This window comes from Sesamum indicum, linkage group LG11 (assembly GCF_000512975.1).
Source record: "Sesamum indicum cultivar Zhongzhi No. 13 linkage group LG11, S_indicum_v1.0, whole genome shotgun sequence".
In the NCBI taxonomy this organism is placed as follows: Eukaryota; Viridiplantae; Streptophyta; class Magnoliopsida; order Lamiales; family Pedaliaceae; genus Sesamum; species Sesamum indicum.
Window position 1 is genome coordinate 15,360,405 of NC_026155.1, and position 14,380 is coordinate 15,374,784.

A 14,380-nucleotide genomic window follows, 5' to 3' on the forward strand; every position below is an offset into this window, starting at 1 on the left:
ACGGGGAAACGCCCCCCCCCCCCCCCATCCTTGAGAGAGAACTGAAAAGCAACTGCGGCTCACATAATCAAATTGTTCCTTTAAAGTCAAGATAACTTCAACCCCCACCATTATTTCTATCCATGGCCAAATGCAGCGGAGGTGCAAGCATCCTTCATCTTTCTCATCAAAAAGGAAAACCCCCCACAAATTCTGAATCATTTCTTTATGATTTGTGGGGAGTCCACCATTTTGTTTGCCACCCTCGTAACCCATTCCATCTCACAGTTATACCCCTCAATATTTATATGTCAAAATCTTACCACACACATCATCAAGCATTTCTTGGCATATCAAGTTATCAACCCACGTACAATTCTCATAGGCAAGTTAGTTCTCAAGGTATGTCTCTAAACTATAAGCAAAAGATATTTTTTTAATACTTTCCTCCCTCATGTGTAAAGAGAACAATCATAAAGTGGTATTCACGGAAAGCAACCCTTTTTGTGAATGAGAATAGTTTGATAATTATCCAAATCAAGATGGAGCAATCTAAAGACAGCATCATATTCAATATGACAAACCGAAAATGTTAGAAAACCATATCAACACAATGATATTGCAAGAAACATACATATTCGGTCTATATGGGAAGTGCAATTACTTGTAGAATTCAAATCAGTGTCTGGCTTCTTAACATTGCTTCGATACCCCTTCCCAAAGTCCTTTGGGAGTATGACATACTGGTTTTTTTGGAATGCATGCAAACCTTCCTCATGACATATAGCAGCAATCTACATAAAAAACCACCACATTTCGGTTTCTTCACAAGCTCCTTCAGGTAGACAACCCATAAAATATTGAGGTCGAGTTTTGTCTATGAAGACAAAAACTCATGTTGCTATGTGTCTTCTGTTCTTTTCTGATGCACAGTCATTAAATGACTTAAAAGATTTTCTCAGTTTTCTCTTATACCACTAATCAGTAGAGTTCATCATAATATAAATATGTCGAAAGCTTCTTTATGGAAAATAATTCATCCATCAAAGTAGACAATAAATTGCTGATGGTTCATAAGCAGGAGAAAATTATGCAGTCAGTCCAAGAAACAAACCTCAGCAGCACTTATTTTATCAGGTCGAGATACATAGTCCTCTAAGTCAACTTCGTCACTTAAGTTCATCTTGCAGTACAAACCTGCTCAAAGAACAAGCAACAATAAGCAGATACATACCAATCCCAGCAAAACCATCAGAAGCTTATGGGGAGAGAGGGGGCAGTTATCCCAGAGAGAAGAGATGCATGAAAACAGTCATTCTGTTCAAAAAAGAATGACCACTTCAATGTCAAGCATCAAACAAATGAACCGGAAAACATAAGCTTTAGGTAAAGCTTCTGCACAAAAACTAACCTGAAAAACCAGCCTCTTCTGCCTTCTATCAGGCAAAGGAAATTCAATTTTACGATCAAGTCTACCAGGATGAAGAAGCGCAGGGTCCAAGGTGTCGGCACAATTAGTGGCCATGATGACCTTTACATTCACAGTTTGATCAAATCCATCCATCTGCCAGAGCATAAATGGAAGCAGGAAGACAATGAAAGCTTAGCAGAAGATTTACGATATACCCAAGTACATTGTATGAGACATCTTCACGTATTATTTTCACAAATCTGGAATTTTCAAACTTTTCAACTCTTAAATAGTATAGAGATCAAACCTGATTTAGAAGTTCCATCAGAATTCTTTGAACCTCTCTATCAGCTCCTGTTTGGGCGTCAAAACGTGCAGTTGCAATGGCATCTACCTCATCTATATAGATAATTGCAGGCGCGTTCTCTCTGGCCAGACGAAATACATCACGGACCATTCTAGGACCCTTTTTGTGTCCATCACCAATAATATTATATTATTATGGTGAATTTTAAAGGAGAAAGCAATTAAAAACTTGTTGTCAGTATGATGTGCAGTACCGAACTATAAGAAAGAGCAAGAGTTCTTGAGAAATACCTTACCAAGATATTTCTGAACAAACTCGGAACCCACCACTCTTATGAAAGCTGCAGTTGTGTGGTTGGCTACAGCCTTTGCAACACTCCACGACGAGGATCAATACCAATCTGCTTGTACAGTTACGGTGTGTGAGAGGTAGTTCAACAGCTTCACGAATCTGTTGCTTTTGAATATCGCATCCACCAATATCCTGATTACATGATAGATAGAAAGAATGCGATAAGCATATTGCCGAAATGGGCAATATGGCGCACAAAAACAAGCACAGAAGAATCATTAACAGAGTCAAGTGTCTTAAACTGAGCTATGAATCCTTATGATGTGCCAGCCCAATCAAATTCTTCCTCAAGACCGGTTTCTGTCAGACTCTTAGAGTTGACAAAAACAACCAAAGAGATGAATGTAAAGGATATTATGAATGTACAGGAAACTCCAAGCTCAAACGCCCTGCCGAGAAAAGAGTTAAATAACATCCAAAGACATCAAGTAACCAAGTACCAAAGCCCCTGACATGTCCGGAATGGAAGAGACAAAAAAATCCGGTCAGGGAAATTGGCATCGACCCTTGACTGCAGTCTGACATACTACAAATCATTATCACTACAGCAACGAAGTAATGGGCTGCTGTCACTGTTGTTGGGGAGGAAATCGGAGACGGAGAAGGAATAATGGTTTTTTATTTATTTAATATGGGCCTGAAGGAATGAATAGAAAATGAAATGGGTTGAGTCGTATTTGATTTCATCAACCCTAAACTAAAATGATTTCAATGAATATGGAGTCCCAATATGAAATAATAATTGAGTGTGGGGAATATGTGTGGTTGAGTTAGCAGTTAGGTAATTGTAATTGATATGATGATGAAGGCAGTCGAAAAAGTGGATTAGTCAATAGGCAATATATTAAGAGCACCACCTGATTGGCAAATAGGAGCGGGACTGGGTAAGTCTGTTGTTAATTCTAGTTTTGGCCTTAATAATTTCCAATATGCATTCTGACGCCAACCCCACTTGACACTTCCCCCTTGTTCATTTTCTATTTTTACATGCACTCCGCTCCAGTACTCCACTACTCCAGGACTCCAGGACTCCAGGACTCCAGTACTCCACACCCTTTAATTTAACACAATAATTAATAATGGCAATGCAGTGGAATTCATACTTCTTTCCAATTTCCATTCAATATATATATAACAAAGAATGGGTGGGTTGTGTTACAATTAAAACTTGCAACCCATTCCAATTAATGTGCCTACTCAATATTCCAATTCTAGAGTTGAGTTGACCTCCAAATTAAAAATGGAGGCCACACCCCTCCACTTTTAATTCCACCTCCTCTTCCACCAATTACTTACTATTATAATTCCCATTTTTCTTCCTATAAATTAAACTCATCATCCCCAATTTCTTTTTTATCTACTTTTACTTCTTTCAGAGAAACCAACAAACTCACTCTTCCTCCTCCATTGCTATTGCTATTACTATTACTATTACTATGTTGTTACCTACCTGTTTCTACTCTCTCCCTCTCCTATTCCTATATATATAACAATCCAACTCTTTCATCTCCCCTTTCTTCCACCTCCTATATATATGTTGCTTCTACGTGCATGCATGACATCCTTTGATTCTTGATCCATTTGGTGGTGGTATACATGTTTGTATCTACGATGCCAGGTTTAAGGGAAGCAGCACTAGTGTTGGTATTCTTGGCGATATGCTGCAAGGCAGTGAACTCAAGGCCCTTCTGGTGCCCAACCGACACCGCCAACTCCTCCGGATACTGCCTTAGCTGGCGCCTCGCGGTCGAGGCCAACAACATCAGAGCGTGGCGGACCGTCCCAACTCAGTGCTCCCGCCACATTGAGGCATACATGATTGCTGGCCAATACCAGCGCGACCTCAACCTCATTGTGGGCAGCATTTGCAGCTACGTCGATACCATTACTCTCTCAGATGATGGCTTCGATGCTTGGATTCTGGACGTGGACGACACCTGCATTTCCAACCTTTTTTATTACAGAGGGAAGCGCTATGGGTGTGTGTTTCTTAATTTAATGGATATGGAATGGATGGATGAGAGTGCAAGGATAATATAAAGTATGATTATGTATGTATGTATTAATTTGCAGGTGTGAGCCCTTTGATCCATTGGGGTTTAGGGCATGGGCACTGCAAGGAGAATGCGCTGCCATTCCTGATGTTCTGAGACTGTTCAACAAGTTGGTGGAGACGGGGTTTAAGGTATTCCTGGTTACGGGCAGGGACGAAGAAACACTTGGGCAGGCAACCATTCAAAATCTGGAAAACCAAGGATTTTTGGGCTACCAACGTCTCATCTTAAGGTAGGTAAATTATAGACATGTAATTTGGTGATGGATTATATGATTGAATGATGATTGGTGCAGGAGTGGGGCGTACAAGGGTGTAAGCGCGATAACGTACAAGTCGGAGATACGGAAGCAACTGGTAGAAGAAGGGTACAGAATATGGGGGAACGTGGGGGATCAGTGGAGTGATGTGCAGGGAGACTATGCCGGCAATCGCACCTTTAAGCTTCCTAATCCAATGTATTTTATCCCTTAATAAGTTCATCATTTTCTCTGTTTTCTTAAAAATAAAATTTATAGAGAGCTCCAGAGAGAGTGTTGTGTTGTGTGTTTCATCTCCATGAATATCATTTTTGCTTCTTTCTTGACTCTCATAATTTATAACAACAAACATTACATTTCACAAGTCTAAGATACAGAATACCTCTTGCTTCTCCCACTCTTCCCTTCTTTTGCTTGGAGCTTCTTCCCCGACCCCGATCCCTCTTGCCCTTTGAATATACCCATTCTTCCAAACCCTCTAGATATGGATGTTAACAATGTCTTCCCCCCACCAGACTTATTCATCATCCCCTGTTTCATCACCACCTGCTCTTTTTCCAGATCACTCAGCCTTACTCGCATTCTTGATATCTCCAGCTTCAGTTCCCGATTCTCCCTTCTCAGAGAAGCATAAGTATCTCGAGGCGACATAGCAGCACTAGGAACCCCGCTGCTCATTTTTTGCGATAATAATCCGTCTCCACAACTCCCAGACAATGCATTCTTCAACCGAAGCTGCTCGAAATACAGAACTCGAACCACCAAGTGGACTGGGAGTCTATCATTTTGAGCAGCATGGTTGCAAGCTTCTTGAGAGAGTTTTTGACAGTCTATATACTTGCACAGCTTCTTGCATTCGTGTTCGCTCAACATTGGATGGGCCTGTCATATTGAAGCAAAATACGTAATACTGCTCCGGAGAGGAATAGCGCTCGAGTATGGAGTTATAACTAGGAAAGAAACCTGCAGCAGCAGTACAAGTTCTACACTTTTGATTAAGAGATGCAGATGATGCATGATATGATTTACACTCAAGTGTACATATATGTAGTAGTCTTCTTTACCTTCAAGTAAATGTCAATAGCCCTGTAGAGTCCATCATCAATGACACGAGCATAATCAGGTAGTACCTCAATCATGGCAATGAACTTTGGAAGGCTTAAATAAGGGTCAGGAGCAATTTCAGCTAAGTAAGCATCAACAAGCCTTCCAACTTTCAACAAGGATCCATGGCTCGGAGACCCCATGCCTTCTGATTCATATCCACATTCTTCATTCTCTTCTTCTTCTTCGATCCGTTGCAGGAAATGTACCAGAATCCGATGGATGGTGTCAACGTCGAACAAGGAATAACCTGTTTGGAGTGATGGTATAAGCAGATCATCCAGTAATGCCATTTCTAATCTATAAGCAATCCTCCTCTCAAGCTCAAGCCTACATGCCAAAGTAGCATCCACCATAATAGCTACCCTCGTCATCCCAAACAAAAAATTCAACGGAATAGACGAGCTTTTCTCTGTAGGGAATAGAGTTACCAGAGACTCAACGATCGCCTTCTGGCCATTTTCTCCTATGCTAGGATTTGCTCTTGCGGGATTCCATATCTGGGGCTTCCCTATACCCTTTAGTGATGTCTGCGCATAATGCATCAAAGATGCAACTATGCTGTCTGTCCGAACACCACTCTGTCCCATGGCACTAATAACTCTATGATAAAATTCAATTCCCAAAACCGAAAGATCTTCGACCCACCACTCAAGACACCTGTCTCTAAGTTCTAAGGATCCACTATTACAATCTAATCGAGATAGACCAGATACCAGCTGCTCCCTACAAGCATTCCTGGCAATAGCACTAATGCATGTATCGGGAATTCCAATTTCATCGGCAAGAGGAAGTAAACTCTCACAGGCAGACAGAACCTCAACTGATTTATCCAGACTTTGACATACAACTTGAGTTAGGTAGGTTTGTGTTCGTTCTACGAGGTTTTCTTCTCGACAATCTTCAGTCATTTCCAGGTACTCTGCAGCGCATCGCAAGGGGGCAACATTTGTTGTTGTGATCTCAAAATTCAAGCCATAACAAAATTTTGCTGCCAGTTCAAATGCTTCCGGCCCTCCTGGAAAGTTGGGGAGTTCCAGCTTTGACAGACTTGCATTTTTGGTATCCGCAACCAGCTTACGGATCTTACCACTTCGAGCCACCAAGGGGAACTTTCTCAGCCAAAAAAGATGCACCAAATTTGATTAGTTTAGAAATTTGTTTTGTCAAGACGGGACAAATTATAAAATCAATCAGTTTATAACAATGCGTTCAAGAGTGGTGCTGTTGTACAATGCAATACATGCGATTTTCACATGAAAATTAATTTTGACATAAACCCGGATGCCAGCATATGATGAGCAGGAATCATTATTATTGTATTTAGCTATACAATCCTACACTCTTAAAGTAGTTTTGGGCTTAAACAAGAGAAATAGATATGGAGTATATATCAATCACCTTATGTAATAGAAAGGATTCTCCATCAACAACAATGGTGATGTCCCCAGCAACATCCGAGAATATACTGCATATATGAAGCAATCAGGAAGGAAGGTGAGACAGAGGGTATGAGATTTGTTTGAGAAATGAAAAAAGTTGTCGACAAAATTTGGAGAAATTGGGGTGGGTCAGCTGAAAATTATTTTAAGTCCAAGAGCACAAAATCTTGAATATCCGGTCTAGAAAAAGAAAGGATTAAAGTGGTATAGATAAAAAGATGAATGAAAGAAGAGGAGGAGGAGATTATTAGAAGAAAGTGAGTACCGGTTGGCAAAAGAGGTAGAGAAGTTGGGAGAAGGGACAGACTGCTCCCACACCATTCTAACTCTTGTTTCTCTCCAATTGCTGCAACTCTCTTGCTCTTTGCCTTTGCCTTTTGATTTAAGCTTCAGCTCCACTCCTCCCTCCTTTCAACACCATGCCACTCAAACTAGTCCTAGTACCAAAAGAATAGACTAGAGTAAAGATGCAATGAAGAAGAAATGATTCGTGATTCAAGAGAGAGACAAGAATTGCATCATCATCATCATCATCAAGGAAGCTCCTAAGAGGACTCATTCCAAGGTCTAAGGACCCCACATTGCCATAAAAGGGAATACATGTATATGGATGATGATCATGTTTAATAATTGATGATTTCTAACAAAAAAAGAAAAAAAAAGGAGACACAACATATGCAAAGCAAATAAACTAACCCCACCCCATCCCAGAGACTGTTTGTTTCCTTATCTTAAAAGGGGGAGTGGAGTCTGGACTGGGGGATTACCTTCACAGATTTCTTACAAGAGAAATAAACTGAGAAGCGGCTTTGGGCTTTGGCTTTTGCTTTTTATTGATTTAATTGTCTTTTAGTTGTGAAATGGATGGATGGGATGATGGTCTTTAGTTTTTTGCTACTTTTTCAAGTGGGATAGCTTTTTTGAGAATGATGCAATTATTAAAAACTGATGAGAGACAATATGATGATTAACAGAGATTTGGTTTGGGTGTGGAGAGTGAGAGTGTGTGCGTACAACAGTGGAAATAAAGAAAAAGGTGTATTAGTGGGTAAATGGAAGGAAGCATGTAAAGCAGTGAAACATAAAACAGAGAGACAGAGGGCTGAGTGTGTGTGAATGTGAATGGGAATTGTATGATTATTAGTATTAGATGGATGGATGAAAGAAAGAAGGAAGAATGTGTGCAGCTTTTGTCTTGTCTTGTTTCTGATTATATATCTGCCTCTGTCTCTCTTTCACTGCCTTTGCCTTGACAACAAAAAGTAAGAAATTCCCACATTCATTCATCATTACTCACTCTCTCACATACAAAATGGAAATCTGTGCAGTCTGCAGTGATGCTTATTATTATGCTTTCTTCAACTACCCAAATGAATAGTTATAGTTTAATTAATGGAGTAGGGTAGATTAGAGAGCCTCTTCTTTTTTGACCAAAACCAAAAAAAAAGTTGGAATGTGGAAAAAGAGACGATTACTCTCTTCACTTGTGATTGGTATCACTACAAACTATAAATCCCTTTTTTCTCTATTACTAATGTAACCTCATCCTCATACATAACACTAACTTCTTCTATTTCTGTACCAACTAAAACAGATATATCTTCTAATTTTAGCATAAACACCAAATTTAGATTAATCATTTCACTTAATTATACTTAAAATTGTGAAATTACACTCTTCTCCAACCAAATTTCAAAATTATATTTACGCAATCTCTAAAAATTTATCATTTATACCTCACCCTATTTCATTATAATTGAATGAAAATTGTTCACATTAGTAAAATAATTACATAAATTTCTAATTTTTACCCCCTATTCAACATTTTCATATAATAGTTTTATTCTTATAAGGGGGAAAATATAATAATATTGACCTTACTTTATGTGTGTATATATATTACATTTACTCCAAAAGTACAAAAATTATACATAGGAATGTTAAAACGAGGGGCAAAATAAAAAATTCATACAATTTTTTTTTTTTTTTTGGTTGATGTCAGCATTTTTCATCCAAATCATAACCAAGTAGAGGCAAATATGAATGGATAATTTTTTAAGGGGGTGCAAGTGTAATTTTAAATATTTTTTGGGGAAGTGTAATTTTTCATTTTTCATTACAAATACATTCTTTAACTTTTGTATTTAAAAATAATAGTCTTGAAACAATCAGAACTAAAATATTTTAAATATGTCAATTTTTCTATCCCTAGTTATTCACATAGTTACTCATAATATGTTAGGTTAAATATATTTTACACCCCTAAATTATTTATGGAGTGCATTTATCCCTCTAAACTATAAAATGCAAAAAATGCCTCCTCATGATATAGATTATTTTTTTAATGATGAAAATATTCTTATCATTTACGTTCCAAAATTATGTCTATTACAATCATTTCTTTAAAAAATAATTTGAATTATTACAAAAAAGTATTTAAAATAAATACTATTCAAAATTTATGATTTTTATATTAGGTAAAGAATCTGTATAAACTTTATAATTTACAAGTCTTATATTTTCTTTTACATAATTTTCAAAAAACTTATAAAATTTTTGCTTGTGCTATTATATATATTCAATATTTTTTAAAAAATAAATTATGACTACAATTTTAAAATATTAAATATATATAATATACACTGTAAAATATATAAATTCATAATATTTTATTTTTTATGAGTAATGATATGAGCTAGATTGTGTGTACATATAATTGAATAAAAATTAATAAATTATATTATATATTTTTTATAAAATTATATGCATTATGTATTTATATATTTTTTAACATGAATAATTTATTTTGTAAAATATATTTGCATATGTTGAGCTTGTAAATATTTTTTTATTACATAATTTATAAAAAGCTATAAATTTTGAGTAAAATTTTAAAACATTAAAATAATTTTTGGAAAATAAAATATATTTTAAATAGTAAAATTGAAAGCAGAGAAGGAAATTTTTGTTACAAGAAGAAGAAAAGGAAATCCCCTTTCGCCTATGCTCCACCGATTTTGCAACTGAATTTGGACTGCCGCCCGACACACACACATATATCCTCGGACCCAAGAACATGCCGGCCCACGGCGTCCTACTGCTCCCCACTCCGCTCAAGCTGTGAGTCCCATCCATTCCCTCATCTCCAATCCTCACTGCACTTGTCTACTTAATTTCCTCTTTTACTATGAATCTCATCACAACCATTTGCTTCCGTCTTTGCAGTTACCCTCCACTTGATTCCCGCTCTCAAACTTTCTGCTCGCTTTACCATCTTACAGGTTTCTTTATTTTCTTTCTACTCTAATCCCCCTTGTATCTCTTTTCTTTCTCTTCATTTTTCCGCTACACCCTACAACTGCCTAATTCCGCACTTTGTTTTACATGAAATTTGGTTGCTGTATTTTGTGACTCCTTTTACAGTAATCCCTCCTAATGTTCAATCCCATATTCTACTAGTGGGTTCTCAAAAAGTACACATCGTGGATCACAACATAAACCAACCCTGCATTATTTTATATTTTCAAGTAATTAGGCATGTCAGGCTCAATGACTTGCTTGGCTTCTTTTGTATTCCTTTCATGCTTTCATGCATACTTCCGTTGTGATCACCTGCCTTTTCTCTTCACAGGCAGCAGGAACCAAAAGGTTTCCAAACTCAAGGCACGCTTTTGGGAGTCCATTAGATCAGGGTAATTGGAATTATATGATAACTCTAATATGTTATGGTAGCTATTTGCATACATGTCAACAAATGGCTCTTGCACAGATGTTTTCAATTATGGTAAGCTTAAAAAACAGCTTACTTGCTTATGCAAATAAGCAAATCTACCTCACAAAAGTATGGCTAGTGCTGTAATTTTCCTTTTCCACTTATCTAAATAGCTAAGATGATGTGCTGGCTACGCATGATCACATTACAACTGATTGTAGTTTGAACTTGATATGGGGATCCACAATCTCGAGACTTTTACCTGCTCCATGTTGCAGAATTTTAAAGAACAATACAGCACAAGTTATAGAACCACCTTCCACCGTTGAAGAAGAGGAAGAGTCCTTGCCCGAGGAATTTGTTCTTGTTGAGAGGACCTCACCTGATGGAACAGTTGAGCAGATCATATTTTCATCTGGTGGAGATGTTGATGTGTATGATCTCCAAGCTTTATGCGATAAGGTAATTAAACCATTCATTTTGTTTTGCTTTCCATCGTCTTGCTTCAGTGGACGATTTTTCATTATAGCATGCAATAGACAACATTTGTTTCCATAATGGGCTTGTCTATCGTTCATCATCAACTGCATTCATTCTAATCCTCTACCCCGGAGATGTACGATGTTTGAGTATCAGATACTTACTCTTTGCCATGGTAAGAGGGTTTTTTGCAGTCTCAAATTGGACCTGTGTCTCTCAACGAAGAAGGCTACTTATCACTGCCGCATCATATTATTTATTGAAGCATATTTATGAGAAAACTCACAATGCTAGTGTTGTGAAATACCATATGAAATGGATTTTAACTTCCCTATTTATAATAAAGTAGATTTTTGTGGGTATTAGTTATGCTTTCTTTGCAATTTTCTTCTTTGCTTCACGATGTTATGACAGGTCCCTGTTGTTTTTTCCTGGTAGAATAGGAGTTTGCTTTCTTACTTTGAATTGTCTGATATGTAGGCTTTGTTCAAGTCTCTTTTCTCCTAATCATAAGCAAGCTCATTTCCTCATTGTGTTTCAGTTGTTTATTTGCTTTTTAGTATTTATGTTTCTGAATACATACCATTCCTTCTAATAGACATTGGATGAGAAATCTCTTGGTTCGCATGCTGGGGTGGTCTCTGGCAAAAACTTGCTGTGTTCATTCATTCATGTTGATAAAAGTTGTAGCTGAATAATATTTGAGTTAGCTGCAAAACTTTGGTGTCTCTTTGATGCCTTCTGGACTCTTTGAGTGCGACTTTGATAAGTTTTAGTTTATTATATATTTGGGGGGGCCTCAGGTAATGATTCATGCATTCTATTCTTGATTATAAAGCTTAGTTCAGTAGAGCGGAGTTGGGGCATGCAGTTATAGTGCATTAACATGTGTCAAAGATTGGTTTTAGACATCTCAGCCTGCATACCTTGTTAGCAGATATTATTATCAAATGATTTCTTGAAATTATGTTGCTATCTTTACATTCACATTTTCCTGGTACTTGTTTCTTCTCTCAGTTGGTTTTAGATTTATAGGTTGAAATTAAGTTCTTATAATAATTTTCCATCACCCTTTTAACAGGTTGGCTGGCCCCGGAGGCCACTGTCAAAGCTAGCTGCAGCTCTGAAAAATAGCTATATAGTTGCTACTTTGCATTCCATAAGCAAACCAGCCGGAGAAGGTATTAGTAACAGGACTTTCTGGTTACAGAACCTAGCTTTCACCTTAAACGACGTCTTAACATTTGTGTTTCTCTTAAAAAATATGTTTCTAATATATGTAACAATTAATAATACGGTATCAAATAAACTAAGTGACGGACATCTTAGTGTACTTTGGCAAGTTACTTGGCAGAGGGAAATGGCCAGAAGAAGTTGATAGGCATGGCCCGTGCTACATCAGACCATGCTTTTAATGCAACAATTTGGGATGTTCTTGTTGATCCTTCTTATCAGGTACTCTTATACCATTACATAAGACCAAACCTCATTAATTGAAGCTAAGTTATGCTGCTTGCTTTCCAACTGAAATCAGGATACCGATTTGTACAGTTACGGATCCTGGCAAAATAGATAGCAGGATCTGTTGGCTACATTTGATGATTTTTCTTATAAATATCGGCCTTGAGATAACTTTTTCTCATACTACAAAGGAAACTCAAGAAATACTAATTCTTTATGCCATATTTCTTGGTGCAAACGCAAAATCAGGGTGGTGATGATGTTGTAATTCACTTTTGAATATGGCGTTATGTTTTTATAAGTTACTATCACAACACTTGTAACTTGAACTCAGACTAGAACCTGCATTATTATTCTTGTACTGGTAAAAGGTATATCTATATTTTGTTGGTTGGAGGGTATTTTGAAATGTTAGTTCTTTTGCTAACCCATAGTTTATATCTTCATTTGTTTGGCATGGATGTAATTTTGACGCTGCCTTGTGTATTGTGTATTTGTATTTTGATTAATGTGCTTGTGATTTAGGGCCAAGGACTTGGAAAAGCTCTTATTGAGAAGCTCATACGGGCTCTGCTGCAGCGGGACATTGGAAATATTTCTCTTTTTGCAGATAGTCAAGGTATATCAACAATCATATGGCGACCAGTAGAGAAGAGCTTCAAAATCTCTGCAGTAAGACTTTAAATTTCTTTAACTTCTGGCAGAGGATTAAAATCTTGTCCATTGAAATTGGTACAGTTGTGGAGTTCTATCGAAATCTAGGTTTTCAACCTGATCCTGAGGGCATTAAAGGGATGTTTTGGTACCCAAAGTATTAGTTGACCTCCAGTGTGCGCGACCACCTTGCCTGCTTATTGGTTGATAATTTCCTGCTCCTATCAATTACTGTATACTGGTGAGCAGAGTTTGAAGGGCGTGAACATGTACAATAAGCGTATGTAGAATTCCAATACCAGATGAATGGGTTCTGAAATACATGGATTGCGAAATTACTACCGTCTATTATTCTCGATGATGAAATGCAGAATGATTGATCTTGAAAATGTTTATATACGCTCTATGCGATTCTATGGTGGAAGACATGGAATATCAAAAGGTCAACTATGTATTTAAACTATACTGCTTCACTTTTCAATCAAACTGTAAAGGTGTTAATTGTAAGGAGGACAGAGATAATGTGAGCATCAGGTGAAAACTTGTTAGTCACATGGTACAAAGGTGGAGTATTTCATGGTAACAAATGTTTTAGTGGAGGAGTGATGCGATTCACATACAAATATATATACACATGTAAAGTAGAACTATTTGGATTTGGGTTAGTAAGTTAATCTTTGAATTTTTCATAGTATGCCAATTGGTATGTTGTTGACTTGAGAATTTGATAATGCAAATTGGAGGCCAAGTTGATCCCTCGTTCACATTTAGGAATTGAATTATAATTATAAAGTAATTAACTGTTACACTCAATACGCAAGTGTTTATTTGTTAAGGAGCGGACGTTTTTCCTCCGTATCAACTGGACGTAATTAACTGAAACAAAAATACTCTTTCGTATTATAAGAAAAGGGAAATGATGCTGAACCTTTGAATTTATGAAATTCATGTCTATCTTTTATGAAACTCATACTAATCACGATGGGATGAGGAGGGATAGCTCAACTTAGTTATCAAATGGAATTAATCATTACAATTAAATTATCTGCAACATTGCCACCAGAAATATGCAACAACAACTACAACTATTTGTTATTAATAATACCAAGAAAGAAGAATGTAATCAAGTGGATAATTCTCATGGAAGAAAGACTGGAACTTGATTT

The 14,380-nt window shown here is 37.1% G+C and overlaps 3 protein-coding genes and 1 pseudogene across 6 annotated transcripts; 2 read left to right on the forward strand and 2 right to left on the reverse strand.

Moving 5' to 3' along the window:
* On the reverse strand, positions 43 to 2,804 carry LOC105174744 (annotated as a pseudogene).
* LOC105174688 (acid phosphatase 1) lies at positions 3,385 to 4,687 on the forward strand. Its single transcript, XM_011096872.2, has 3 exons — positions 3,385 to 4,027; positions 4,122 to 4,334; positions 4,398 to 4,687. The coding sequence occupies exons 1-3, from the start codon at positions 3,645 to 3,647 to the stop codon at positions 4,573 to 4,575; spliced, it is 774 nt and encodes a 257-aa protein (XP_011095174.1). The 5' UTR covers positions 3,385 to 3,644; the 3' UTR covers positions 4,576 to 4,687.
* On the reverse strand, positions 4,706 to 8,070 carry LOC105174687 (BTB/POZ domain-containing protein At3g08570). 4 transcript variants are annotated; one of them, XM_011096870.2, is made up of 5 exons: positions 7,675 to 8,070; positions 7,173 to 7,344; positions 6,867 to 6,933; positions 5,426 to 6,577; positions 4,706 to 5,243 (listed from the first exon to the last, which is right to left on the reverse strand). In XM_011096870.2, exons 2-5 carry the CDS (start codon positions 7,226 to 7,228, stop codon positions 4,728 to 4,730), a joined length of 1,791 nt encoding a protein of 596 aa, XP_011095172.1. In that variant the 5' UTR covers positions 7,229 to 7,344; positions 7,675 to 8,070; the 3' UTR covers positions 4,706 to 4,727. The 4 variants fall into 4 exon arrangements, with proteins under 4 accessions (XP_011095172.1, XP_020553661.1, XP_020553662.1 ...); XM_020698002.1 differs by lacking the exon at positions 7,675 to 8,070 and adding an exon at positions 7,604 to 7,641; XM_020698003.1 differs by lacking the exon at positions 7,675 to 8,070 and having other exon boundaries at positions 5,105 to 5,324; positions 7,173 to 7,592.
* Positions 9,883 to 13,903, forward strand: LOC105174689 (acetyltransferase NSI; the record flags this gene model as incomplete). The annotated part of the gene is given in 8 exon segments (XM_011096873.2): positions 9,883 to 10,027; positions 10,133 to 10,188; positions 10,539 to 10,599; positions 10,898 to 11,081; positions 12,181 to 12,280; positions 12,454 to 12,554; positions 13,086 to 13,179; positions 13,299 to 13,903. Coding segments are annotated over 8 exon segments (720 nt in total). The 3' UTR covers positions 13,379 to 13,903.

Excerpts from the sequence above, each read along its gene's own strand:
- LOC105174687 (XM_011096870.2), bottom strand. The coding sequence starts at position 7,228 with ATGGTGTGGGAGCAGTCTGTCCCTTCTCCCAACTTCTCTACCTCTTTT. Across the intron at positions 6,934-7,172 it reads TCTACCTCTTTTGCCAACCG|TATATTCTCGGATGTTGCTG; the intron begins GTACTCACTTTC and ends TCATATATGCAG. Across the intron at positions 6,578-6,866 it reads AATCCTTTCTATTACATAAG|TTCCCCTTGGTGGCTCGAAG; the intron begins GTGATTGATATA and ends TGGCTGAGAAAG.
- LOC105174688 (XM_011096872.2), top strand. The coding sequence starts at position 3,645 with ATGTTTGTATCTACGATGCCAGGTTTAAGGGAAGCAGCACTAGTGTTG. Across the intron at positions 4,028-4,121 it reads TACAGAGGGAAGCGCTATGG|GTGTGAGCCCTTTGATCCAT; the intron begins GTGTGTGTTTCT and ends ATTAATTTGCAG. Across the intron at positions 4,335-4,397 it reads TACCAACGTCTCATCTTAAG|GAGTGGGGCGTACAAGGGTG; the intron begins GTAGGTAAATTA and ends TGATTGGTGCAG.